This window comes from Erinaceus europaeus, chromosome 18, assembly GCF_950295315.1.
Source record: "Erinaceus europaeus chromosome 18, mEriEur2.1, whole genome shotgun sequence".
NCBI lineage: Eukaryota > Metazoa > Chordata > Mammalia > Eulipotyphla > Erinaceidae > Erinaceus > Erinaceus europaeus.
In genome coordinates this window covers 43,488,713-43,516,250 of record NC_080179.1, presented here as the reverse complement: position 1 = coordinate 43,516,250, position 27,538 = coordinate 43,488,713, and the positions used below count along the sequence as shown (strand labels likewise).

At 41.2% G+C, this 27,538-nt stretch overlaps 1 protein-coding gene across 11 annotated transcripts in view; it reads right to left on the bottom strand.

The window, feature by feature from the left end:
* CLASP1 (cytoplasmic linker associated protein 1) overlaps positions 1-27,538 on the bottom strand; it is a 248,558-nt gene that overhangs the window by 84,536 nt on the left and 136,484 nt on the right. For 4 of the 11 annotated variants that reach the window (XM_060177959.1, XM_060177960.1, XM_060177962.1 and 1 more), the window contains exons 15-23: positions 25,994-26,053; positions 24,752-24,829; positions 23,917-24,084; positions 22,074-22,123; positions 20,681-20,851; positions 12,882-12,983; positions 11,202-11,228; positions 9,298-9,465; positions 1,841-1,948 (exon numbers count right to left, since the gene is read on the bottom strand). In XM_060177959.1, coding sequence (XP_060033942.1) covers positions 1,841-1,948; positions 9,298-9,465; positions 11,202-11,228; positions 12,882-12,983; positions 20,681-20,851; positions 22,074-22,123; positions 23,917-24,084; positions 24,752-24,829; positions 25,994-26,053 — 932 coding nt within the window. The remainder of the gene's footprint in view (positions 1-1,840; positions 1,949-9,297; positions 9,466-11,201; positions 11,229-12,881; positions 12,984-20,680; positions 20,852-22,073; positions 22,124-23,916; positions 24,085-24,751; positions 24,830-25,993; positions 26,054-27,538) is intronic. The other 7 variants (XM_060177961.1, XM_060177970.1, XM_060177964.1 and 4 more) reach the window with 3 other exon arrangements.

Here is a 27,538-nt window from a genome sequence, read left to right as displayed (position 1 = left end):
TTTGACACCAGAAAGAGACAGAGGCAAATACTAAGACTTCAGCTCATTCAATGTGAAAATGCCCCCTTTGCAGTGAGGATTTGAATTAAAGACCAGTTACACAGAGCCAAATTACAAAATGCTGCAGGGCACAGATCCATGTAACTTCAGGCTAAGGCCTAAGTGTTATAGGATGGCTTCTACATGTTACACTTAAACATGCTTATGTACAGCACATAATATGTCAGAGAATGAAAAACACAATTAATCAAGAGTAGAAAACAATTCTTTTTGTGAAAGTATGTGTTGATAAATGTCTTTGGATATTAATAATTTGCACAAAGTAAAAAGATATATGTCTAGGGGCTAGGCTGTGGCGCACTGGGTTAAGCGCACATAGTGCAAAGTGCAAGGACCCATGCAAAGGATCCTGGTTTGAGCCCCCGGGACTCATCACCTACAGAGGGGTTGCTTCACAAGCAGTGAAGCAGGTCTGCAGGTGTCTGTCATTCTCTCTCCCCCTCTGTCTTCTCCTCCTTTCTCAATTTCTCTCTGTCCTATCCAACAACAACAGCAACAAATGGAAAAAATGGCCACCAGAAGCAATGGATTCATAGTGCAAGCACCAAGCTCCAGCGATAACCCTGGAGGAGAAGGAGGAGAAGGAGGAGGAGAAGAAGAAAGATATATGTTCATATGTCCATGTCAGAGAAAGATAAGACTATTAAAACAACTAAGAAAATGTAAATATGGGAAGGGGGGCAGTGGTGCACCCGTTAGAGTATTAGCATGTATGAGGCCTCAAGTTCAAGCCTTCAGTACCCACTGGCAGGGATGAAGCTTCATGAATAACAGAATAGTGCTGCAGGTGTTTCCCTCTCTTCTGTCTCTAGCCCTCTAGCAAGAGAGGGGGGGAGGGAGGGAAAAAAGGAAAAGAGGCCACCAGGAACAGTGGAGTCATACAGGTACCATGCCCCAGCAATAACCCTGGTGGCAAAAAAAAAAAAAAAAAGATATCCTATAAGATATATGCTTCTCTCCTATTTTTCCTGAGTACTAGAAATTGTTAAAATACAAACTCTGACTCCAAAAACAACTAAAGGGGTGGGGCAAGAAGCTCCAGGTGGCACCTGGCTGGAGACTTGAGATAAGATACTTGAAACAGCTCACAGAAACCAAATACTGACAACTTTTATCCTGGAATGACATTAGGTCACAGACACTACAGAGTTCACTGAGCCTGGATGAATATATTTTAGAAAGAATGATGTCAAACTGCACCAATCAGCAGCTTATCAAAAAAATGTGTTTAGGCTGCTTCAAAGCAAGTTTGGACTGATCTAACAAAGAGCATGGCTTCTATCTTCCTTTATGCTGATTTTAAGATCAATGTTACCTATCACCCCTGAACCAAGTGCATTCACTTTCTCAATGTTACCTGGGTTTCACATTAGCTCCTTGTTTATCATTGAATCACAATGGTAGAGATTCTGGTAATATTAAAAACAAATTCTAGCAATTTAACGTTGAAGCAGTGGTTCAAAGCTCTGGCTGCCCTTCCCTTTACTTTAGAAATGACCCTAGAGAGAGCCCTGCCTAACAGCAAGTGGTCGTAAATAACAACAGTACAGGGTGAAGTGGTGTTCCCCCCAACCCCAATCAAGAAAAGTGGAAATTGCCAAAATTCAAGCATGCAGAGGGGGACGACAAAGGGTGACTGGTGACTAGGTGAGAAAGAAGAAACTATGACAAGGACAGCGGAGGAGGGATAGCGGGTCATTCCACCTGAGTGTCTTGGGCAAGCACTGGCAGCAGGGGAAGGAACTCTCGGCTGTGAGAGACAGCTCCTACTGGTACTCACCAAGCGGAGGGAAGCCCCGAGCAGGGCTTGTATCGCGGCTGCTCTCACGGCTGGTATCGCGGCTGCACCCCTGACTCATGCTGGGTCGAGGGATACGGCTGCTCCGTGCTAGCGTGCAGCATGAGGGGTTTCAGAGAAGGTGAACAAGTTTAATGAAGACAGAAAAACTCACAAACGTCAGTCACATTCCGTTAATGTAATCATGACATCGTTGGTGCTAAGAGTTCTGATGACTCCAACTCATCTGCACTGACTCAGGTGCCAAGAGGAGAGGGTCTGCATAGAAAGTGCTTTATGGTCAGTGCCTTAGAATGCTAGGGATTTCCTTTTTCCAGCCATGACATCATATCCCCAGACAATAACTTGGATCCTCCTGCATATCAAATTTCAGGCTCAGGGGAAAAAAGAAAAAAAAAAAACAAAAAAAACAAAAACTAGTATAGCCATAGGCCCTTTGGAATATAACTAAAATATACCTACCAGCTATCTACAAAATGGAAGACAACCCCCACCCCCAACTTGTCATCTGCACTATTCCAGCCGTTAGGTTCATGATTGGTCAATAATTTGTTTGGCTTTGTATGTTAACTCTCTTTTCAACCACCAGGTTCTAGATGCTAGCATGATGCCAACTAGACTTTCCTGGACAGACAACCCCACCAATGTGTCCCGGAGCACCACTTCCCCAGAGCCCTGCTCGACTAGGGAAAGAGAGAGACAGGCTGGGAGTATGGATCCACCTGTCAACATCCATGTTCAGCGGGGAAGCAATTACAGAAGCCAAACCTTCCACCTTCTGCATCCCACAATGACCTTGGGTCCATACTTCCAGAGGGTTAAAGAATAGGAAAGCCATCAGGGGAGGGCATGGGATATGGAGTTCTGGTGGTGGGAACTGTGTGGAGTTGTACCCCTCTTATCCTATGGTTTAGTCAATGTTTCCTTTTTATAAAAAAAAATAAATAAATAAAAAGAATGCTAGGTATTTCAGTAGAGAAGTTAAACAATACCTAGTCTAAGAAATCTTAAAAATAAAATCTTAAAACAAAAACAAGATAAAAAAAAATTTTTTAAAGCAGCCCAGGAGGTGGCACAGTGCATATAAGATTGAACCCTTAACACATGAGGTCCTAAATTTAAGTCCTGGTATCATGTGCCAGTGTGATACTCTGCTATGTTCTCTCTCTCATCAATCAACGAATAATAAATCTTTTTAAAAAGGGAGTTAAAAAAAAGCCTTTCATAAAGCAACATGGCATTAGAAAATACAAGCTCCACAGCATTTTAGAAATGACTGGATTAAAAAAGAACATGACCAGGTTTTATAACTTAAGTTAAATTTCCCAACAGAAGAATGAAAGACCAAAGCTATTTATTTCTACAGATAGTAGGTTCTTATGAAAAACACAATATAATATGGGATAAAAATTAGAATAAAGGTGCTGGTCACTGAGATTCCTGAGTTTGTCTAAGTAAAATAGAGTTCACTTCTCCTAGCCTTCTTTATAAAGAAAAGTCACAAGAGTGGACTCAGCTAAAGAATACGCCCACTTTAAGAAATGTGTAGTGCCCCACCTGCAGGGGGAAAGCTTCACAAGTGGTGAAGCAGTGCTGCAGGTGTCTCTCTGTCTCTCTCCCTCTCTATCACCCCCCTCTCCTCTCAATTTCTGATTATCTCTATCCAACAAATAAATTGAAAAAAAACAAGTGTAGTGGCCTCAAGAATATTACATGAAACTGATCTCATTACTGGTCTCAAAAATGTAATCCCACATCTTCCTCAAGGGAATCCAGACAATTTGCCTGTGGAGCCTTCTTAACAATCTCACTTGCTCAGCCTTACATATGAGTCTGCAGGACACGAGTTGAGAAATCCCTCCCTGTACTAGTGCTGAAACATTCCCTCCACCGACCTTGGGACAGGACATCATCATCAACAGGTAATCTGATTATTTCCATATTTTTAAAAAAACACTGAGAAGACAGAGTCAAAGGGATAGCCTAATGTCCAGTATTATTTGGCTAGGAAGTTCAGAAGAGGGCTGGGAAGTTAGCAGAATGGTTATACAAGACTTTCATGCCAGATGCACCAATGGCTCCTGGTTCAATTCCTAGCACTACCATAAACCAGAGCTGAGCAGTGCCCTGTGGTTAAAAATATAATAATAGGGGGCCGAACAATGGCACACTGGATTAAGCACACATGGCATGATGCGCAAGGATCCTGGGTCAAGCCCCCAGCTCCCCACCTGTAGGGGGGGGGTCACTTCACAAGCAGGTCTACAGGTGTCTGTCTTTCTCTCCCCATCTGTTCCTCCTCTCTCCATTTCTCTCTGTCCTATCCAGCAACAATAGCAGCAATAACAATAAAAATGAAAAGGGCAACAAAAATGGGGGGGGGGAAATGGCCTCCAGGAGCAGTGGATTCATAGTGCAGGCACTGAGCCCCAGCAATAACCCTGGAGGCAAAAAACAGTTTGAAAAATATATAATAATAATAATAATAAATTCAAAGAGACCATTTCATTCTTTTTTTTTTTTTTACTTTAATATCAACGTTAAATATTGATGGAGTAGAATTACTTGTATAATAGCTGATGGGGACAATGAATATTCCTAATGAACAATCTACTAATAGATAAATACCTTTTTCAGAAATACTGAAAGAAGTATACCTGACCCCCTGGTGTAAACCAGCTGAAGTAAGCATGGATTATTGCCTTAATGCACAGGGAGATTTACGGTGGGGCTAAGCCACAACAAGCCTGTCTTACAGGCCAAAGGAAAACTCCATTACAGAATATGTAAATGAAAATACAAACCAAATTCTAATAGCGAGCTCTGCTGAGTGCTCAGATCTGAATTACACCCTGTGGGTGAGGGTTGGATTACACCAGACAGGTCTGTGAGTTGTGTCTAAGTGCTTAGGTCTGTACCTGAAAGTGTAAAGAAGCCAAGTGTAGAAATATAATATGAGCAGCTGGGTTTCATTTGGGATTCTCTAGTGTTCCCTAGTAGTACTTACTAACCCTACTAAATATATTTGAAGTCGTGCAGGAAGGATCCTACTGGGGCCAGGTGGTGGTGCACCTGGTTGAGCACACATGGTACAATGCCAAGGGGCTCGGGTTCAAGCCTCTGGTCCTCACCTGCAGGGGGAAAACTTTGCTAGTGGTGAAGCAGGGCTGCAGGTGTCTCTCTGTCTCTCTCCCTCTCTGTCTCCCTCTACCCTCTTGATTTGTGGTTGTCTCTATGCAATTAATAAATAAAAAGAAAAATTTTAAAGAGAAAAGGATCCTACAAAGCATAAGTAGTATCCTTAAGGATAAAGATAGTGCTTATCATTGAAGGATGAAGAAATAACCTTTCCAGTTCCATGCTAAATCATGGGTCAGTCAACCCAAGAGTCCCATATGCAATGAGAAGGTTCTATGACATAAGTCTATGTCTTTAAAAGGCACACATGAAAATCTTGTCTAACTATATCACATAATTCATCGAAACTCAACAATTAAGAGTACTAATAGTTTTTCACATGACTCTATATACATATGTGTGTATTGGATACTCTCTCACAGTTCTCTGATTATTTATCAATTTATACCCAGCTCTCACTCCTTTTATAAGACCACATACACTTTTATAAGTCTGCCCGAAATAGGAGCTCTGCGAAGACAATAAAATGCTTGGAAAAGATGAACAGATATGATTTGAAAAGTTATCAATTAACAGTTTGGTGCGTGGTACTTTATCCAGAGAAAAGTATGCCCATTCATCTCTGCTGACTGACTTCTTTAATATCTACAGCCAGTAGAAGCACACAAAAAAGTAACTATACTTCTGTCAAAACATGCCTGTAGTTGCATCTGGAGGTGATGTCAAGAGTTCAAATGCTGAATAACTAAAATCACAAGAGAAAAAGCACCCAGTGACTTATAACACCACTTCCAGAGACCAATTTACAAGGTGGATGGATTTATATGAAGTATATGAGTAAATGATTTAAAAAAACATTAAATCACGTGATCAAACTTCAAAATCAATACACCAGTCAACTTGTCCCTTTACTGAGTGCCAAAAGTGAATGTTTGATGTAAGAGTATGTTAGAGGGGGACGAAGTAAGACAGATAAGAACTCCTTGACGTTGGAACTTTTCAGATGCAGTTCTGCTGACTTCTGATTAAATGACATAATAGGAAGCCCACACCATTTCATGAGAGACACTATCAACAGCAAAAGTACAAGAGAAACACCCAAAGTCAGATGAAATGTCTTTCTAATCTAGACATTTTTATGTTTTGGTCTTGCAAATTGTAGATATTAACAGCTCAAATGGATTATTATTTTTAAATTAATTCAAAATGTTTTTTAAATGTCTCTCAGAAGATAAGTCAAATATTTTGCATAACCTGCCAATGGATGGGTAGGAGAAAAAGGCAGATTGCCAAAATATAATAGCTATAGATGTTATTAGCTACTTATATTACTTAATTTTTTTTGGTCAAAAATAAAAAGATAAAATATTTTATAAATATATTCTAACTTTCTTTCTTTGCTTAAGGAGGATAGCTAAGAAAAAAAAGAGCGAAATAACCAAGTTATTCTGCTTCTTGGTTATACAAGATAAATTAGACTATGTTTTATTTAAGAGTCTTTTAAAAAATTTATTTCATATGAGACATTTCACATGAGGGGTAGGAGGGAGGGGGAGGTGGGAGGGGGGAAGAAAGATAGAAAGACAAGAGTATCACACTAGTATATGCAGTACCAGGTATAGAACCCAGAACCTTAGGCATGCAAGTCATTCGCTCTACCAGCTGAGCTGTTTCCATCGCCACTAAGAAATCTTAAAATACTGGATCAAGTGGTGATACACCCTGGTTGAGTACACATATTACCATGCACAAAGACCTGGGTTCAAGGCCCCAGTACCTACCTCCAGGGTGAAAGCTTCATGAACAGTGAAGCAATGTTGGAGGTTGGTGTCTTTCTGTCTGTCTGTCTCTCCAATAAAATAAATAAAATATTTTTAAAATGTGTTTATTAAAAATGTTAACTACTAAAGAGCAATAAAATCATTTTGATGATTTGTCAAATTTAAAAAGATACAGCTGAACTAAATACAATGTACAGAAAATCAGAATCACTTTTCAGTACATATTCCAAGCCTAGTGTGGCTATTTAAAGTACAGACTGGTTCAGGGGTTATAAAAATTATTCTTGAGAGATGCTCCACCTCAGTTTTAAATAAAGGAAAGAAATAAATATAGGCATATACCCAGTCTATACTCCAAAGTTGTAGGTTCAATTCCCTGCACCACCATAAACCAGAGCAGAGCTCAGCTCTGTAAGTGGGGGAGAAAGAGGGAGAGATGAAGAGAGAAAGAAAGCTGGGGGGGGGGGGCGGGGAGAAAAGGAAGGAGAGAAATATAATCTATAAAATTTAACAATTATGAAAGAAATAATAACTTAAACTCCATGTCTAGACATGAACTGAAATCCTAACAACAGGTAAACTGTAGCATCAGGTAAACTGTAGTATTCTTCTAGCTGTTAATGCCACATCCAAGTAACATGTGAGCCCAGTTATGCTACTTAACACTAATTAAAGTTGGTCTCATAGAGAATTTGCAAGACCGCTTCTCGCTTGCTTTGGAAATGTTAATCCAGCCATGTCTACCCACTCGACTGCACAAGTGTCCACCTACCTTCTCACAGCTCATCTGCATACCAGGTGTTCAGGCTCTACACCCAAACATCGTAAGGAGTACAGGCAGGCAAGGGAAAGCAGAAAGGTGGCCGTCAAGGTGGGATGCCTGTCTCACTGTCCTATCTCTTGCCCCACTCTGACCAAGTTCTTTGCAGTAAGTCAATAAATTCCTTGAGTTTACCAGGATGCACTGTGCTCCCTCTACTCTTTCTTTTTTTTTTAAGATTTTATTTATTTTATTAATGAGAAAGATAGGAGGAGAGAAAGAAAGGGCCAGACATCACTCTGGTACATGTGCTGCCAGGGATTGAACTCAGGCCCTCATGCTTGAGAGTCTAGTTCCTTAACCACTGTGCCACCTCCTGGACCACCACTACTCTTTCTTTTTAAAAATTATTTATTTATTTATTTATTCCCTTTTTGTTGCCTTTGTTGTTTTATTGTTGTAGTTATTATTGTTGTCTGTCTTCGTTGTTGAATAGGATAGAGAGAAATGGAGAGAGGAGGGGAAAACGGGGTAAGATAGACACTTGCAGACCTGTTTCACTGCCTGTGAAGTGACACCCCTGCAGGTGGGGGACCATTACACTGGTCCTTGCGCTTTGTGCCACATGCGCTTAACCCGCTGCCCTACCACCCAACTCCCCCCTCTACTCTTCCTATACAAGCTTCTATGGTTGAACCGCTTCATCTTTCCACCCTGCCAAGTCCCAACTTGTTCTTTAATAAAGTGGAGCCTACTCTGTAGAAGTCTTCCTGGCATGAAATCTCGAGAACTGGGGCAAGTGTGTATGTGTGTGTGTGTGTGTGTTCTAGGGCACACATTCCTTCACTATGGCCCCAGGGCACTGTGGCAATGCTTCATGCTATCTTACAATTTATCTCTAATAATTACAAGCACTTGGACATCTGAAGCGAAAGAGATCTGTTTTGTTTATTCCCTAATCTATGCTCAATATAATATCTGGAACATCAGAGTGAACATTCAGCTAAGAACAGTTAAGGGAGGAAGTGAATAAATAAGAAAGATAAACTGAGAAGACTAAATACAATATTCTGATATCACATTAATAGATTTTTTTATCCTCAGAAAGCAGGAAAGAAACAGAGTGTGAAAATAGGATCTCCATAATATTCTGTAGAACACTGCTAACTCCTCTATTTAGAATGGAACATACCAATTAGGTGTTAAGGAAAAGGTCCTTAAGTCGCCAAGTCTATACACAAAAATAAATAATATATATTTATTTTTTAATCTGTTCTTAGTTTTCATGCTTGAATAGTATTATGTCAAAAGTAACCATATGTATATTCTTTGACCATATGATTCACCAATCAGGTCAGAGAAGATTAAAATCAAGACAACTGTAGACCTTACAAACTGTACACAACTTAGTGACTATGGAGTGAAAGAACAACACAAAACATTACATTGTACTGGGAGAAAAACAAATCCTGCCCACTCCTCAGAGTCTAATGCTTTATAAAATCAACATAAGGCCCAAAACCCTGTAGAGGCGTATTTTTCTTCACTCCATATGAACGGCAAGCACCACACATTTCTCAGTTCTAGTTGAATATAAACATGCCGTAATTGATAAAAGATACAAATCAAAACATCAACATTCGCAGGGCCACATTCCCACTTGAAAAAGAAACCTCACTTTGCTATAAAAGACTACAGGTCTGGTAGAATTCACCACAGGTTAGTGATGGCCTCCTGGAGAGTCTTTAGAGAGTCCTTACCTAGTCCTATCCGGTTTGGACTCGTTTCCCGGCTGCAACCCTGGCTCCTGGGAATCTTGCTGCGTTTTTCAGAGGAGGGTGTTGTGGGCGGGCCTCTCGAGGAACCCCCAGCAAGGCCACTATAACCACTTCCCAACAACTTCCCTGGGGAACTTGACCGACTGCCAGCTAAAAATGAAGCAAACAACGACTGTAGGTGAACAATGACTGAACAGCACAGACTAAGTACAGTGACTTCAGGAAGCGGTTTATACATGACTTTCAATCACATAGTAAGAGGATTTAATACAGAAATAGTTTTCAGCTGGTGGTAGTATTAAGGTTTTAAAAATCAATAAGCACAGAAGGAAATCAAATTATCATAAAACATTTATACATAAAAGAGTTACTGGCAGGAAGTCTACAAAACCAACTACAAATTTCCTGATACAAAAGACTTGGTTGACTATAGCCTCCCCTGCTCCACAGGAAGTTTCTATAAATAGCCATAAAAGTACATAGGAGAAAAAGAAAACAAAAACAAAAAACTAATAAGTGCTGTTTTGTTAAAAAAAAAAAATTAATCTTGTTTTCAGTATCTTATTTATTTTAATGAAAGACAGGGTGAGAAGGAGACAGAGAAAGAGACACACACCAGACACATAAGCTCTGATTTATCATGGGGGGAATCTCAGAGCCTCAGGTATGAGAGTCTTTTGTACAACCATCATGCTATTCTCTGCAGCCCATATAGTAATTTTTTTTAGTTTAACTAGTAGAAGTGAAGAAATCTAACAGAGGGGGCTGGGTGGTGGCACACGTGTTATGATGTGCAAGGACCCGGGTTCGAGCAGGGAGAAAGTTTTGTAAGTGGTGAAGCAGTATTGCAGGTGTCTCTCTCCCTCTCTATCTCCCCCATCCCTCTCAATCTCAATTTCTGGCTGTCCATCCAATAAGTAAAGATAATAAAAAATTTTTTTAAAGAAATCTAACAGAAGTGTCCTTACCATTAGTGGAAGGAAATGGAACCAAGAAGACTCCCTGAGTCTAACAAACAAACAATAACAAAAAAACAAACAAACAAGCAAACAAAAAAAAGGGTGGGTGGATAACTAGAAACATAACAAATCAAAATCAGACTTTCATGGGTATATGCTGAAATCTGCTGTGGGACTGGGAGACTAGACTCAACCTATTCTTTTTTTCTTTTTAAATTATTTTATTGAGAGAGAGAGAATGAATCAGAGCATTACTATATCACAAATGATGCTGGGGGTTGAACTCAGGACTAGAGTTGCAAAAACAGAATCCCACTACCCCATTACCTTCTGAGATGCATCCTACTCTTCTGAGTCAGGAAATCTGCAGTTGTTTTTGTAGGGTTTTCCATAATTCCTCTACGTTACAAATGTTCTTTTAAGATAATTTGATTTTCTTTTATGTTTCTGATTTTAAAAGTTAGTACTATCAACAACTGAGACCCTTGAAATAACACTTACCTGGGAAATTTCTCTATATCTGTCTCTCTCTCTTTCTACCACACTACCACCACCATCTTTCAAATGAACCACCCAACATGGCTGCCCCAAAACAAACAGCCCAGCACATTATAGTAATTTAACTATGATTTAAAATGAAATTCAGCTTCATTGTAAAGGTCACTACACCATGGAGCACACATCCTAGGACCTATTAATTAGACTGGTCCATATAATTTGAGCACACAAATAAACTACTAAGCTGTGTAACTGGAGAAAAAAAATCCATTTCCAACTCTAGAATCTGGACAGGAAAAAAAAAAAAAAAAAAAAAGCAGGATGATTAACTGAGCTCACAACCGAGAGAAATCAATCAAAATCAAGTGCAAGGAGTCTGGCGTGAGAGAGAATGCAAACAATTAACAAGCAAGAAGAGAAATGGCTTACCACCCGCAGGATTAGCAGATCTGGATCCTTGATTATGAGAGCAGACCAAAGGACAGGCAAAAAGTGGATTAAAAGACAATAACACAATACAGAAGGTCAGCATGCAACACAACGCAAACATCTTTGTTCACAAGCACATTCACAAAATAGCGGTCTCTTCGAGGCTTTACCCTTAACATTAACACTGCTTTTACACTGATCGTGCTTTATTGGCATTTATTTCAGGTCTGTTGATGCACCATTTGCAACCCTGCCTGTGCCAGGCAAAGAGCAGGTAAGTTTTCTGAGGCTTCTTCCTCCCAGAGCATGCTAACTCTAGCTCTGAGTATTCAGAGGGGTCCGCATCCTACTCTTTGCCACCCTTCAAACAAGTGTTTACTACACATAATCAATTCAAATTTCAAATAAATCTCCACTAACTAGTTTCACCAGAATATCTCTACTACTCAAATAGTGATCTTCAAAGATTTAATTTTCTGGTCATAGCACTGCTTAGATATGGCTACTGGTGGCATCAAGTACTGAACCTGGGGTACCTCTCTCTCACTCATTTATTTATCCATTTATTTCACCAGAGCAATGCTCAGTTCTGGCCTATGGTGGTAGGGACCATTGGTGCCAAAGGTATGAAAGTCTTTTATGTATATAAATGCTACGCTATCTCCCTAGTTCTGACCAGGGATCCCTTGGGCTTTCTTTTCATTAAGAATGTAAGATTTTAGAACATGAGGACCAAAGTGACCAAAGGGACATAGAAAAATAAATTTTGAATGAAGCTGAGGGAGGAATTCTAAATTTGAACTGAGAACCTACGGTTTGGCCCCAGGCTAAGTGTTCTCTACACAAACCACATGCTGTCCTGGGGCCACAAAGGACACGGACACATATCAGGTGTGACATGCTGTGCTGGGGCACACACGCAGCTCCAGGTAAAAGGGGGACTCCTTCACCACACACCTTGCCCAGAGCACTCTGCCATAAAGCCCCACGTTACACGCAGAGAGGGAGCAGGGAGTAAAGCTGCATTTAAATGGAAAGCCAGGTGCCAGCGCTGAGTCCTGTGAGCTCCGAGAATACATTAATTCCAGCTACCGAGTTGCTTTCAAGGCCAAGGCTATTACCAAGAGACTCAAGAACACAGAGAAGCAGTAATGAAGATGATGATGGCAGCTGGGGAAAGCAAAAGCCCACACAAGAGTAGGGGAGAGGGTTGCAGATGTGAGGACAGAGGGTTAGAGGGGCAGCTTTACTGGGGCCACTCAACATCACTGGGTGGAGAGCCTGCCACTGACAGCAGCCTCTCCACCGGCCACTCTTGAACCACACCAGGAAGATTCTCAAGGTGAAGTGGGTCATACTCCAGGTTGGTTTTAATGCAAAGGCTTGAAAAGAGGGGTGTAGGGAGGATGTCATACACTGCATGACATTTCCCTTCGTGCCAAGGACTGGATCCAGACCTGCAAAGAACTTCCTTTCATTGTGGAATGACAGGGAAAGAATGTAAGCCAGAAAGGACTTGAGAGTGAGCTCGCCCAACAAATACCAAGACTGTCCACAGCATCTCAGTGACACAGAAGTGATTCTCCTCAAGGGCCCGTGAATTTCCTCCATGTTTCCCCACTGCCGAGAGAGCTGATGAGCAATGCTTAAGGTAACAGGAGTATAAAACAGACTTCTTACGCTGGGACTGGGAAACCACTTTCGCACGACTGCGGCCTCTGTTATCAGGTGTGGACACGTTCGTGGTACTCCCGGAGCTTTGCCGTCGTGTGCGGATCCGACCTGAGGACACAGCAGAAACAAGAGCTCTTAATGAGTATGACCTGCTCACAGAAAGAGCTTTACCAAGAGCAGGGGACACAGACTGGCCACCCCGATGGGAGGGTCAGCTGTCCACACCGGAGGTCCTGAGACATTTCCCTGTGTGCATGGCCACAGCCACATAGTTTGCACAGACAGATGCTCAGGTATGTTCGAATGCCTAAGGGTCAGTCATGAATCTATCAGGTCTTTATGTGTCAACCATTATCATATTATGTTTTCAGATGAAGTGATACCTAGCCATTTGAAAAAAAAAAAAAAAGTTTTTTTTTCAATTACATTTTAATTTATTTTTTTTCCTACAAACCTGGTAAATTTCTGAGAACCCAAATATATGCTTTCATGGGGGAGGGGTGGAAGGAAATAGATGCAAACAACAAAACCCTCCAATCCAGCTTAATTAATTCTTAAGTAATTCAGCAATCAACAAATCTACAGCATCTGGAATATGTGCTTTTGCTGTATCACGCTAAACTGCTGTTTGGGAAGTGTACATATGCCAAGGCTAGATGCAAACTGTGAAGATAAAATGAGTCATCAAGGGCCAGTGTGACGGCTCAGTGGGACAGCACTGGGTTGGTAAGTCTCAGATCCCAGGATCAAGTGCCAGAGGACCCCCCCTTTCCAAAAAGGGCTCTTGCTGGGGTTTAGTGCCTGAACAACTCTATCATTTGAGTGGACTTTTTTTTTAACAAAAAAGTATTTACTTATTTATTTATTGGATAGACACAGCCAGAAATTGAGAGGGAAGGGGGTGATAGACAATGAGAGAGACAGAGAGACACCTGCAGCACTACTTCACCACGTGTGAAGCTTTCCTCCTGCAGGTGGGGACCAGGGACTCAAACCTGGGTCCTTGCGCACTGTAACATGTATGCTCAACCAGGTACGCCACCACCTGGCCCCCTGAGTGGCCATTTTTAAAGAGGGTGAGAAGTAGAGATACAAAAGGACAGAGACACAGAGATGGGGAGACACCCACAGCACGCTGCTCACGAAGGGCAGTAAGGATTTGAGTCCGGATCCTTGTGCACGTGTGCTCTTCTGTGCGAAGTCTTAACAAGTAGATGTTTTAGGCACGTTTATAGAAACAGTAAGTGAACTAGAAGCAATTCAGTGTCATAGGCATTTATACGATGGGTCTGTCAACGTAGGAGGAGCAGTGCATTGTGGTCAGAAGCGTAGAAGAGTGGATAAAGAGCTGGACTTTCAAGCATGACGTCCTCAGCTTGATCCCAGATATCGCATGTGCCAGAGCCATGCTCTGATTCGTGTTCTCTTTCTCTCTCACTCCCCTTCACACTCTCTCTCATAAAGTTTTTAAAAACTTTTAAAAATATGTTTCTGTTAGTGACAAATATTAAACTATGAAAGGATAAAAAAAATGAATTAAGAACTATAATCCTTGATGATCAGAAAGTATGAACAGGTTTGGTCAGACCCTTACCAGATCCACACACCAGGTTCAAACCCTGAAGCAGTGCTGCAGGTGTCTTTTTATCCCTGACACCTGCAGGTGTCTTTTTATCCACACACCAGGTTCAAACCCTGAAGCAGTACTGCAAGTGTCCCTCTTAGTCTCTCCTTTCCTTTCAATATCTCTGTCTCTGCCCAATACATAAATAAGTTAGGGAGGGGAAAGGCTCAAGAAAAGGACAGCAGGAACAATAAAAGAACTGCATTAAAAAAATTTTTAACTATAGGAGAAATGACAATGGCATTCTAAGGAAAGTCACGTGTCAGTTCTAGGAGCTGTACTAAGATTAAAAGCTAGACCACTATACTCAGAGCTATCTCTGTGCGAATTTAGAACAATTCCAGCAGGATACTATTACTTCTATTTTATAGATAAGGAATAGTCAGTCTGTCATGGTTCCCACTGTGTGTATGGTTTGGATAACTTGTGTCTTAAGGGTGAGGACTCCTAGGGTTAAAAGCAATTGTGTTTTTTGTAAACTTATTATAAAATATTTAGATCACAAAAGACAGAGACATTCACTAATATCTCTCTGTCCCCTACCTCCACTTGGGATTTGGTAACATGATCCTAAATTCGATGTTTATTTAAATATTTCTAATATTTAGAGTTGCATAGCCATGAAATAGCACAGCTTTATGGGTCTACACTTCTTAGACGTTATACCAGAGTGTTTTTTCTTTGGCTTGTTTCGGTCACCTCTAGGGTTTCACTGCTGCAGGCTGACCTTTTTTTCAGATAGAGCAAGAGAGAGAAGCAAGGAAAGAGGGAAAACCATCACAGCACTGAAACTCCCCTGTGTGTGGAGGAGGCCAGACCTGAGCTGGGGTAGTGCACACACCAAAAAAGCGCACACACAATGTACTGTCCCACACAGATCCTTATTACTCTGTATTTACTGTTTTGCTCAACATTTATGAGGTCACACATGGATATGGAACTGATTTTTTCCCCCCGCAGGATGTAAAGGAGAAAACCATCTAGATACTAACTAGTGTGCAAACACTCATGATTTATGCGCATGATTTCTTTTATGCCCCAATAAACACACTGATATAAAATGGCCACTTTTTGGGTTATTTTTTAATATTTCGTTTTTTAATCATTTATCTATTTATTATTGGATAGAGACAGAGAGAAACAGAGAAGGAAGGGGGGGAGGCAGAGAGACACCTGCCGCCCTGCTTGACCACTTGTGAAGCTTTCCCCCTACAGGTAGGGGACCAGGGGCTTGAGCTTGAGTGCTTGCATGCTGTAATGTGAGCACTTAATCAGGTGCGCTACTGCCTGGCCCCACAGACACTTATTTCATAGAATGTACCTCGGTTAGTATCTCTTTGATATTTTTAATTAAGCTTCTTGGAGCCAGGAGGTGGCACATCTGGCTAAGTGTACACATCACAGTGTTCAAGAATGCGGGTTCAAGCCCCTGGTCCCCCTGCAGGGGGAAAGCTTCACAAGTGGTGGAACAGGGCTGCAGGTGTCTCTCTCTCTCTCAATTTCTGTCTCTATCCAATAATAAATATATTTTTTAAAGTGTTTTTAAAAAGGTTCTCTTTATGCTACAGGCTTCTCACTTTGAAAACCTTTCCTTTCATAAACATGTTCAACCAAAAGAATTACCACTGCAGCCTACTGAAAAATCCAGATTCCCTGGCTTCTCTCAAATTTAATCACAATTTTCAGAAAGAAAGATGCAGGACCCTGTTCTAGCAAACTCAGGTAGTTCCTGTAAGTCTGAAAAATACTGATCCTGGAACTATATTAAGTTTTACTAATTTTTCCTTTTAAAAGTCATACATGGATTAAAAGGACTGTGTGCTGTACATATTAAAATAAAAACCAGTCCACTTTGCAGGCTACCCTCTGTAGTACCAAAATGATACATGAAAGTCCACGACCTGTTCCAAGTAAGTTCTGATTCTGATGGCTGGTGTGTCTAAGCCACTATCTTAGCCACTTGAGGATCTTCTGAATTGCAACTACTTGAATCATTATCACGCTTTGTAGCTAAAAGTTTTCTAAAGGGGTGATCTTGTCTGGTATGAGCTAATCACACAGAACAAAACAGCAACATCACATTCAAAAAAAGGCTATGCAAAACCAGGAACAATCTCTTAATAGCAATAAAAAGAAAAAAAGGGTTAAATCCTTGTGTGTGGTAAGAACACAGCACACAGAAGGCATTCAGTACATGGAGGATGAATGGGTGGACATGAGTGAATGAAGGGCTTGTCTGACACAAATGAAATGATACTGTATGACTTAAAAAGGATTTAATGTATGTAATATTATCTGGCAGGAATCCTTAAATCACCTTTAACCTGAATACTGACAGTGAGTTTCCTTTTCAAAACAGAAAAGGCAAATCCTGAGAAGCCCATAAAAGCACAAAAGGAAATAAAAGGAAAACCACAGCTAAGGAGGCACTGCAGATCTAATAAAAACCAAGACAAAGGCCCACGGAGACAGGAATAAACAGGATTTTCCAGTGCTCTCTCCCACTATGGGTTCAGCATTAAAAAAAAAAAAAAGCCCCACAAACAACATACTTAGGGGCCAGAATTCACAAGAGCAACTGAACAGAAAAGGAGAGAAGAAGTGAGGTAGAGTGTAGAGCAAAACTTAGGTGGACACAGAATGAAGCCGAGAGGAGGGGACAGCGTGCAACAGCTCATGCAGGACCTTGGGGAGTGAGCATGGAGGCAGCAGGAAACACTCGTGACAACAGAGGACCAGTGAAAGGAAGGAGACACCTCATTCACAGAAACAATCCGCTTACCCTCCGCTTTAGTGGCAGTACCATCTTTAAGCAAATTAAAAAACAAGGAAAGGGATAACAGGGAACAGTTAGTAACAGTAAAAAAAAAAAAAATTAAAAAGCAGAACGTTATTAGCTACTAAAAAAAAGTAATAAATAAAAAAAGCCAAAGTTCAAATTTAAAACCAAATTAAAAGGGAGACAAGTTCAACAGCAAAGCAGAGTCTAAAGCAAGTAAGTGTGTTGAGTCTTACTAGTAAAATGTGCCTTTGGAAAACTTTCAAACAAACAAATAAATAAAAATAAAAAAAGGGCGACCCAGAGAGTGCCTCTGTTGAGAGAATGATTCTTGTTTTATATTTTCACCAACCAACCATGGTCCTCTTTTTTTTTTTTTTTTTTTTTTGCCTCCAGGGTTATTGCTGGGGCTTGATGCTAGTCCACTGCTCCTGGAGGCTTTTTTTCCCTTTTGTTGCCCTGGTTGTTTTATCATTGTTTAAGTTATTATTGTTGTTTGTATTGCTGTCACTGTTGTTGGATAGGACAGAGAGAAATGGAGAGAGGAGGGGAAGACAGAGAGGGGGAGAGAAAGACAGACACCTGCAGAAATGCTCCACCGCCTGTGAAGTGACTCCCCTGCAGGTGGGGAGCCAGTGGCTCCAACCTGAATCTTTACACCGGTCCTTGCGCTTTGCGTGTTTAACCCGCTGCACTATCGCCTGACTCCCCATGGTCCTCTTTAAGTTTCTCTTCCTTAGAACTGAGTTCTAGACAGCTGAGAATGCAAAGGGCAGAGGTAAGTAAGGAGTTTATAGAGAAGCGAGCTCGAGCAATGCCTGTCCTACGACACGTTAAGCAGCAAGAAGCTGGACGACAGGGTACCTGAGTCAGGGTCTATGGACTCCATATCTTCCCTCATGTGTTTGGACTCTAGAAGTTTAGAAAAGGATTGTCAGCTTTATGGCTACACTCCTGTACAGATGCAACGTGTCAATCTAAATAGTATTTGAAACTGTTTCTCCAAAGAATTATGTCGGAATTCAAGGTTTTGGTTTTGATTTGGGGGGGGGGGGGGCAGCAAAAATATAGTTCTCAAAATATCAAATGATTTCACTTATTAGCGAGACTCAATAAAGTAGTGACAGGGAGGGAGAGCACAAGGTGAAATGTGGACTGGATATGGTGTGTTGCACCAAAGCATGGGAGGGACTCTGGGGAAGGAGGATGGGAAGAAAACTCTGGAGGCCTATTATATAATGAAATTGTATGCACGTGTTGATGACTGCACTGCAAAGCACTAACTCCTTGAATAAGAATAATAATGGTATACAAAAAAAAAAGATGTAGCCCTCAGAAAATAGTATTAAAAACTTTGGGAGTACTCTTGTCTTATCTGAAGAAGTAACAATGGGCTGAAAATTGATCATTGGTGCTTCTAAAAGGTGAGTTCTATATCATCAGACCTAGAGACCCAGGTGCTGGAAACACCACATGATCTCTATTAAAACATCAAAACCATGCACAGAAATCAAAACCAGGACCCAGCAAACACTCTAAAAATAATTATTTTTTAATATTTTATTTATTTATTTATTGTTGGATAGAGACAGAGAAAAACTGAGAGGGGAAGGGAAGACAAAAAGGGAGAGAGACAGAGAGACACCTGCAGCCCTGCTTCAACACTCGTGAAGCTTTCCTCCTGCAGGTGGGAACTAGGAGCTTGAACCCGGGTCCTCGCACACCGCAATGTGAGTGCTTAACCAAGTGCACCACCACCGGGCCCCAGCTAATTCTTATTCTAGTTCTCAACTTAAACTTAAAATCCCAGAAGCAAATGTTAAATACTGAAGATAGATGTAGTACACTGAAACACCAGTGTGTGCTTCAAAACTGAACTAAAATCTACAGATTTGTTACCACAAAAGGGAAAAATCGTGACTTCTCTCTTCTTCAGAAATCACGTCCCAATACAGTCCATGAACACTCCTTAATATAATTAATAAAAGCTAAATTATGAAACAGAAAAGCTCTTATTGTTCTTTTTTTTCCAACTGAGATGTTTATAGTTATCTCCATAGAGAAAATATTACTGACTTCACAAAACTTCTGAACACACAACACACACATCTCAAGTCTAAAAAAAAAGTTCCTCTCACAATCACAGCTTAACTTTAGCAGAATAGGAAGGTACAAGTAAGTCTTATTTCACTCATCTCTATCACCTATCTGTGTCAGGTAGCTATTGTTAACACTAATATGTGGGTGATGGAAACAGATTCACAGACGCTACAGTTTCATGGAGAGTCAGGAAAATAATGAGGGGCCTGCTCATTAATCGTCTCCTGGTGTTTTCAAATGTTTTCATACTCAAAACAGTAAGAATGTTAGTTTTCAAACTGACTTAGGAATCAATTTGTAAACCACATAAATAACTCATTCTCAAAAGCTCATCAAGTGTAAAATTACATTACTTTTTTTTATGAATCCACCATTCCTGGTAGCCATTTCTTCTTTTTCTTTCCTTTTCTCGCTCTCTCTCTCTCTTTTTCTTTTTCTATTTTACTGGATAGGACAGAAAGAAACCGAGAGGGACAGCTAAAAGGGAGAGAGATAGACAGACACATGTAGACCTGCTTCACTGCTTGTGAAAATTCCCTGCTGCAGGTAGGAAGCGGGTTCTTGAACCCATGTCCTTTGCCCATAGTACTGTGTGCACTTTACTGGATGCACCACCACCCAGCCCCCAAATTACATCAATTTCTTAAAATCCAAAATAAAATCTATCCAGCTAAGGCTTTAAATTTTAGCTTGCAATGACTTTGCTCTTTCAAAAAAAAAAAAAAAAAAATAGCCTACCAGTCTCACAACAGATGTGAAATGTCTGCTGAAAAACTAAGAAACTGACCTAAAACTACGTCAGGTAACAATTTTTTAACTAAAAAATAAATAAAAAAGAGCTTTCAAGTATGTCTATGCTCCTCCCAAAAGCAACCTTGTTTTTTACAGCTAAGCCCCTCTCCAGAGTTCCTGTTTGTTCTTGTCCTGCAGCTCCCTACCCTCCACCCTCCATCACTCTGCTTATATTTTCAAAATGAAAATGATTTTAGTGAAGCCCTCAGGGAAGAAACTCCAGTTTTGGTAATATAAGAGGGGGCGTGGGTGCTGGGTGGGCTGCCGACGGGAGGTGGAACTGAGGGAAGGCGTGTGTAGTGTCACATCGTGAGGACACGAGAGAGCACACCACACACTCTTCAACAAAAGGGATGATGCTTCAGAGAAAGGAAGCAGTCGACAGAGGGCAGCTATTAATCAGCAGGAAGTGCACCTTGGAGCTTTCCCTGGTTATTTTATCAACTGTTAACTAAACTTGAACACCTCAAATAACTGGGCTGTCTGGGGAAGGCCCTGGTGTGCGCTTACCTAAGGATGCATATGAGCCTGGAGGCAATGCTGCTGCGGAGCTGAACGGTGTGGATCCAGCTGCTGAGGAGACTTTGGATTTGGCATTGGCGGCCGCATTCACGTCAATGTCACTTCGAGAACGCTGGAGGGATCCTGTCGTTGACACAGATTTGGTGCTGACTGTGGAACCTTCAGTGATGAACAGCGGAGAAATGGTAAGAACTACACATCTTGATGAAACTTCCTTTAAAGTCTGGGAGGTGGCGCAGTGAATAAAGCATTAGATTCTCAACCATGAGGTCCCAAGTTCAATCCCCAGCAGAACATGTGCCAGAATGATGTCTAGCTCTTTCTCCTATCTTTCTCATGAGTAAATACATAAATCAAAAAAATAAAAATGGGGAGCCGGTGGTAGCACACTGGGTTAAGCGCACATGGCACAAAGTGCAAGGACCGGCATAGGATTCCCCGTTGGAGCCCCGGGCTCCCCACCTGCAGGGGAGTCACTTCACAGGCGGTGAACAAGGTCTGCAGGTGTCTATCTTTCTCTCCCTCTCTCTGTCTTCTCCTCCTCTCTCCATTTCTCTGTCCTATCCAACAACAATGACATCAATAACTACAGCAATAAACAAGGGCAACAAAAAGAAATGAATAAAAAAAGAAAAATAAATAAATAAATATAATTTTAAAAACTTGCTTTAAATGTCTTGAAAAGAAATACCGAGCTTTAACAAAGGCTGGCTCACATATCACTGACTAAAGATTTTTCTGGGTCACTCAACACAGACGTTAAGTCAATGCTAAAGAAAATTTAAAAAGTGACCCCAATTACTCATGACCATTACATCTGCTTTCTTATCATCAAAGACTATAAACCCCAAATGTGACCATTGTTTCTGGTCAATATGAAGGAAGAGAATAAAATATCTGCTCCTGTCTTGCCAGTGTTCTCACAATATGGTGCAAGTGTGTCCCCTTACCCAGTTACCCGCCTGCTTGTAGAAAGCACTCCACTCCTCCAACACTCTGCCCACTGCCACACTGCTGGGGCTCAAAGCGTCCTGCTGTCTTCACTTGCTTACCAAGCCATCAGAGCAAAGGCAGCACTGCTTGTGGCAGCACTTACGGGGTGGAAGGAGGTTGGGGTCGGGGGGAGAGGAAGATCCCACAAAGCTCCCTCTCTTCCTGCCTCGTCATCTTGACATTTTCCCTGCAGTCAAGTCAGAGGTTTCATGGAAAAGTATGGAAAAGTGGGCCTCTGTTGGGGACTGTCAGGGCATGCAGTAAGCCTGCACCCACGCCAACCTGAGGGGCCCTGAGAGAGCTGAGCAGCCTAGAATAGAGCAGCCTCTTGAGGTGGAGAAGCAGCCACCTGCCCAGGAAATACCTGCTCCGGGGGTGTGGGTCTCACCTCGAGAGGTCGCACTTCCAGTAGGACTCCTTTTGGCAGAGAGTGGCCGACTGAAAATAAAGGTATGTATCTGTTTATTATCAAATGCACATTTTACTGGTATTAAAAACAAGTAAATCTGTAATAGGGAATTTTGATAATGAAGAAAGCTCATGAAATTTAGACTTCAATCTTTTAAACTAATCCCTAAGTTATATTTTAAATTAGCTTTTAAACACACAGAGAAACCACAATTAGAGACAAATTAGAAGACTAAAGATGGCAAGGCTTTACATCCCACAAAATGGATGGCACTGCAGGTGGTTACTAAGCAAAGTAAGTAGAGATAAAAGACAACCACCAGATGGTTCCACACTTGTGAATCTAGAAAACAGATACACATGAGATTGAAAGGCACACACGGGGGGGGGGGGGGGGGGGGGGAGGGAGGGAGGGAGACAGACACAGAGGGAGGGAGACATAGAGAAACAGAAAAGCAAAGAAACTGTTGCTAAGATTTTGTGAGAAAAATGGTGGCTATCTTTGGGAAGTGAAGGGCGGGGACACAAAACTTTGGATGTGAGTAGGAGTGGAACTATACCCTATAATTAGACAATCTTATAACTCGTTATCAATCACCAATAAAAAATGAAAACAAGGGAGTCAGGCGTAGCTCAGTGGGTTAAGCGCAGGTGGCGCAAAGCTCAACGATCGGCATAAGAATCCCGGTTCGAGCCCCTGGCTCCCCACCTGCAGGGGAGTCGCTTCACAGGCGGTGAAGCAGGTCTGCAGGTGTCTATCTTTCTCTCCCCCTCTGTCTTCTCCTCCTCTCTCCATTTCTCTCTGTCCTATCCAACAACGATGACAGCAATAACAACAACGGTAAATAACAAGGGCAAAAGGGAAAATAATAAATAAATAAATAAATAAATAAATGTTAAAAAAAGGGCAACAAAAGGAAATAAATAAATATAAAAATATTAAAAAAAAAAAAGAAAGAAAGAAAACAGGAGGGCTGGGCAGTGGTACACTGGGTTGAGCCCACATGTCATCATATGCAAGGGCCCAGGTTCAAACCCTGCAGGGGGGAAGCTCCATGGGTGAAGCCTCTTTCCCTCTCTGTCTCCCCCTCTCAATTTCTGTTACTATTGAGGGGGGGAAGAGAAAGGGGGGAGAAAGAAAAGCCCTCCCTCTCCATCCACACACTAATCTCAGATTTTAAATGTCCTCTATCCAAACTTATCTCCAAATCAATATGTTCTCTTAGAAGATACTTTGAATAATGTGTTTACTCAAACTATAATCTAGGGCTGACATGTACAATTACCTTAAAACTACTTATGGCAGGGAGTCAGGTGGTAGCACAGTGGGTTAAACGCACGTGGAGCAAAGTACAAGGACCAGCGTAAGGATCCCTGTTCGAGCCCCTGGCTCCCCATCTGCAGGGGTGTCGCTTCATAAGCAGTGAAGCAGGTCTGCAGGGGTCTATCTTTCTCTCCCCCTGTCTTCCCTCCTCTCTCGATTTTCTCTCTGTCCTATTCAACAACAACAACATCAACAACAACAATAATAACTAAAACAATAAAACAACAAGGGCAACAAAAAGAAATAAATATTTTAAAAATCTTTAAAAAAACCCAAAAACTAATTATGGCAAAGACTAGGGTCATTTATATCCTACCATTCATCTCCCAAAATAAGTCACCTATTACCAGAATCCACCTGCGATAAGAGGGAATTATAACAGGAACAAGTCATAAAAAAGAAAAAGAAAGAAAAAAACATAGCAAGAAATGGTGTTCATGCACAGCACATTTTTAATGGAACATCTCAAACTAGTGAAGAATACAGCTGAACCCCTTACTTCAGACTCTCCTGGGAGCTAGATGATGAGCGATCAGATTGCGGGAGAGAAACAATGCTGTCAGAGTTCTTCAAGTGGGACTGCAGGGCTTTCTGGTAGGAGGATTCCAAGGTGTGGTACAAGTGCTCTGCCTCCCTGCTGAAGTGACTGTGGAAGCCCCAGTAACACCTACAGGACAGAAACAACTTCGGTTACCATCAGCAGATCATAATGGGTATTTGGCTGACACACCACACATCATTTTCAAGAGTCAGAATCCTCAGTTTACCTGCTGCCTGGTAAAATAGCATAATGAAGGTGTGAATCCTGACCTGACAACTTACTGGCTTTGCACTGCTGGGCAAGTTACTGAAGGACCTAATTTACCAGACGGAACCCCTTGGGGACAGAAACCCTTGGGGAAAATGGATCTCTTCAAAAGTTGCTTTAGATTATCACTTGGTAGGAGGCCTGGCAGTAGATTATCACTAGGCATTTGAAAGAGCGTAAAAAAAAAAAATTAAGAGCAGTCACTGAGCAGGCACAAAAGTGCTTATTTGTTGATTCATGTAATAACCTGTCACAAATTTAAAGGTGGGGATTCTGATGTTGCCCTCACTTTTGTTTTTACTCAAATAATATTACTTGGTCTATAAGGTCTGGGCATTGAGCAACCACCTAAGGAAAAACAACAAAAAGCTAGATGATAAATACTTCACAATTGTTGCTCAGCGTCAATCCCACTGAAAAGTCATGTTAATGAATCATACTCACCTAACATGTAAGTCAACCTACATAGTGCATCTGAAATACAGAAACCTCTTGAATCAAAAAGTGGTGTGCAAGTGTGACTTACTTTCTGGCTTCTATCCTGGCTTCAGAGTCCGCGTCATGTATCCCCTTCTTTATTGTCTCAGCCAATACTGATATGTGTCTAGAAATTCAGAAACCAGTAACAATCATCAATGTATGGCCATATATATGGAAACAGATGTAAGCAAGAATTTCAAAATAGCACCATGGACTTAAATCTTTGTGTCCTGGTTAGCTAACTAAAATGCAGCTTAGAAAATCAAAATACAGGGAATCGGGCAGTAGCACAGTGGATAGGGTGCACGAGGCACAAAGTGCAGGAACCCACATAGGGATTCCAGTTCGAGCCCCCGGCAGGGGAGCTGCTTCACAGGTAGTGAAGCAGGTCTGTAGGTGTCTATCTTTCTCCCCCCGCTCTCTGTCTTCCCCTCCTCTTTCCATTTCTCTCTGTCCTATCCAACAATGACGGCATCAATAATAACTACAACAATAAAACAACAAGGGCAACAAAAGGGAATAATTAAATAAATATTTTTTTAAAAGAATATCAAAATACTACAAGTCTTTTAACTTTGCAAACAGTAGCTTGTCGCCCTCCCCACCCCCCACATACACTCCAAATGCCCTTAGAACTGTTCTCTCATGTGATTTTCTTGATAAAAGCTTCCTTCCCCCCCCCGCCCCGCCCCAAGCCAGACTTATTAGTTCAGTCTTTTATTGGTAAATTTTATTTACCAAAGGGTAAAACTTTTATTTCTCTACTGTCAGAACTACTTTCTATGAAAACAAAAATAAGGTGATATTAATCTCACTCTTGTTAAATAAAGATTTCCAACATTATGTGCCTCACATCAGTAGAACTAATGCAAGTATTAATGCAAACAAACGGTTAGATTCCTTTACTTCTTTTTATTTATTCCCCTTTTTGTTGCCCTTGTTTTATTATTGTAGTTATTATTATTGTTGTTACTGATGCCACTGTTGTTGGATAGAACAGAGAAATGGAGAGAGGAGGGAAAGACAGACAAGGGGAGAGAAAGACACCTACAGACCACTTTCACCACCTGTGAAGTGACTCTCTTGCAGGTGGGGAGCCGGGGGCTTGAACCGGGATCCTTGAGCTGGTCCTTGCGCTTTGCACCACCTGCGCTTAACCCACTGCGCTACTGCCTGACTCCCAGATTCCTTTACTTCTTACAGAATGTGGGCTGGATGACTCAATAAGGCATTCAATCTCAAGACAAAATTCACAGCGGGGGGAGAGAATATCAAATCAGAAGCTCACCTTTCCAGTGAATGTGTCTGCCATTCTTGTAAAAGTAAATCTAAAAATTCAAAACAGCGTCTGAAAGTCACAAGAGAAAAATGACTTAGCCCATGTGGCAACAACTGTCATGAAAATCATTACTTCATTAATAAAATAACAAGAAAGGAAGAAAATAATCTGGTAATCTATATGCTAGTATAAAAAAATAACTTTCATCTTAAATGACCTTATCTTACTGTTTACAGTTGGCAAATTTCTTCTAATGTTTGTGATTTGAAAAATGGAACATATAGATGGAATCAGAAGTGAATGAAATCACAACAAGTGAAAGTAACTAAGTATGGTGATCAGAAAGATACTAGGATAAAGCAGGAGAGTTTTCCTAAGTCAGTAACTTAAGCTTCAAGGCAAAATACAGGAAAGGCACATAACTATCACTGGCTTTCCTAGTATTTCAAAGAACGTCTGAGTACAGAATGTGCACGTGTCCAAATAATTACATAGCGCTAAATCGGGCCATTATCTCAGCATCCATTTCACAGGCTGTCTCGTAGAAACTGCTTTACAATACCTTGAAATCGCTTTTGCCAAATTTTCCTTAAAAAGCTCTCGGTAGTGCTTAAGACAATCTCGTTATCATCCATCCATCCATTTATTCAATCATCCACCCATCACCCAACTTAATTTAATTAATAAAGTAAATGATTCTGATGGATAGTCTAGCTGCATACAGACCAAGTCTGGTGTGTGGCTCAGAAGTAGGTAAATGTGGCAGCATTCCTGTCATTGCAAGGGCTGCAGGTAGCTACTCTTATTAAGTGTCAAGACTTGTTAAATATTGTAGATCAAATTGTATTCCTCCCCCAAATTAAGCTCATGACCTATTTAGAGACAGGAATCTTTGAGGGATAAGTAGGTTCAGGTGAAATCATGAGGGCAGAACTCTCAGCAGTGTCTTTATGTGAAGAAACCCTAGAGAGCATTCTCCCTCCCTCTCTGTTAGCAAGAAGACAAGCCATTTGCAAGGCACCCTCATTAGAATCCAGCCATGCTTGCACCCTGATCTTAGATCTGCACTCTGCAGAACTGTAAGAATATTTCTTTGTATAAGCCATTCAGTGTGTGGTGTTTTGTTGTGGCAGCCTGAGCAAGTTAACACACTAAACATCCAGTATAGTTCTACATCAAGGATCTGTGTCACTTCATTGGAACACTGCCTCAAGAATCACAAAAGAAATGATAAAAACAGAAGTAGCAACAAATTCTAATAAGTTATCATATATTTAACTTCACCCCTCTTACCCAAGTGACTATGAATTGACAGAATGATGTGCACAAGAGACACCCTCATGCCAGGGGCTGGGCAGTAGCACACCAGTTAACTGGACATGCTATCATGAGCAAGGATCTGGGCTCAAGTCCTGGCTCCCCACCTGCAGGGAGGAAACTTCAGGAGTAGTGAAGCAAGTACTGCAGGTGTCTCTGTCTCTCTCCCTATCTCCTCTCCCTTTTCAATTTCTCTTTATCCTGTTAAATAAGGGGGGGGGGGGGATAACATCATCC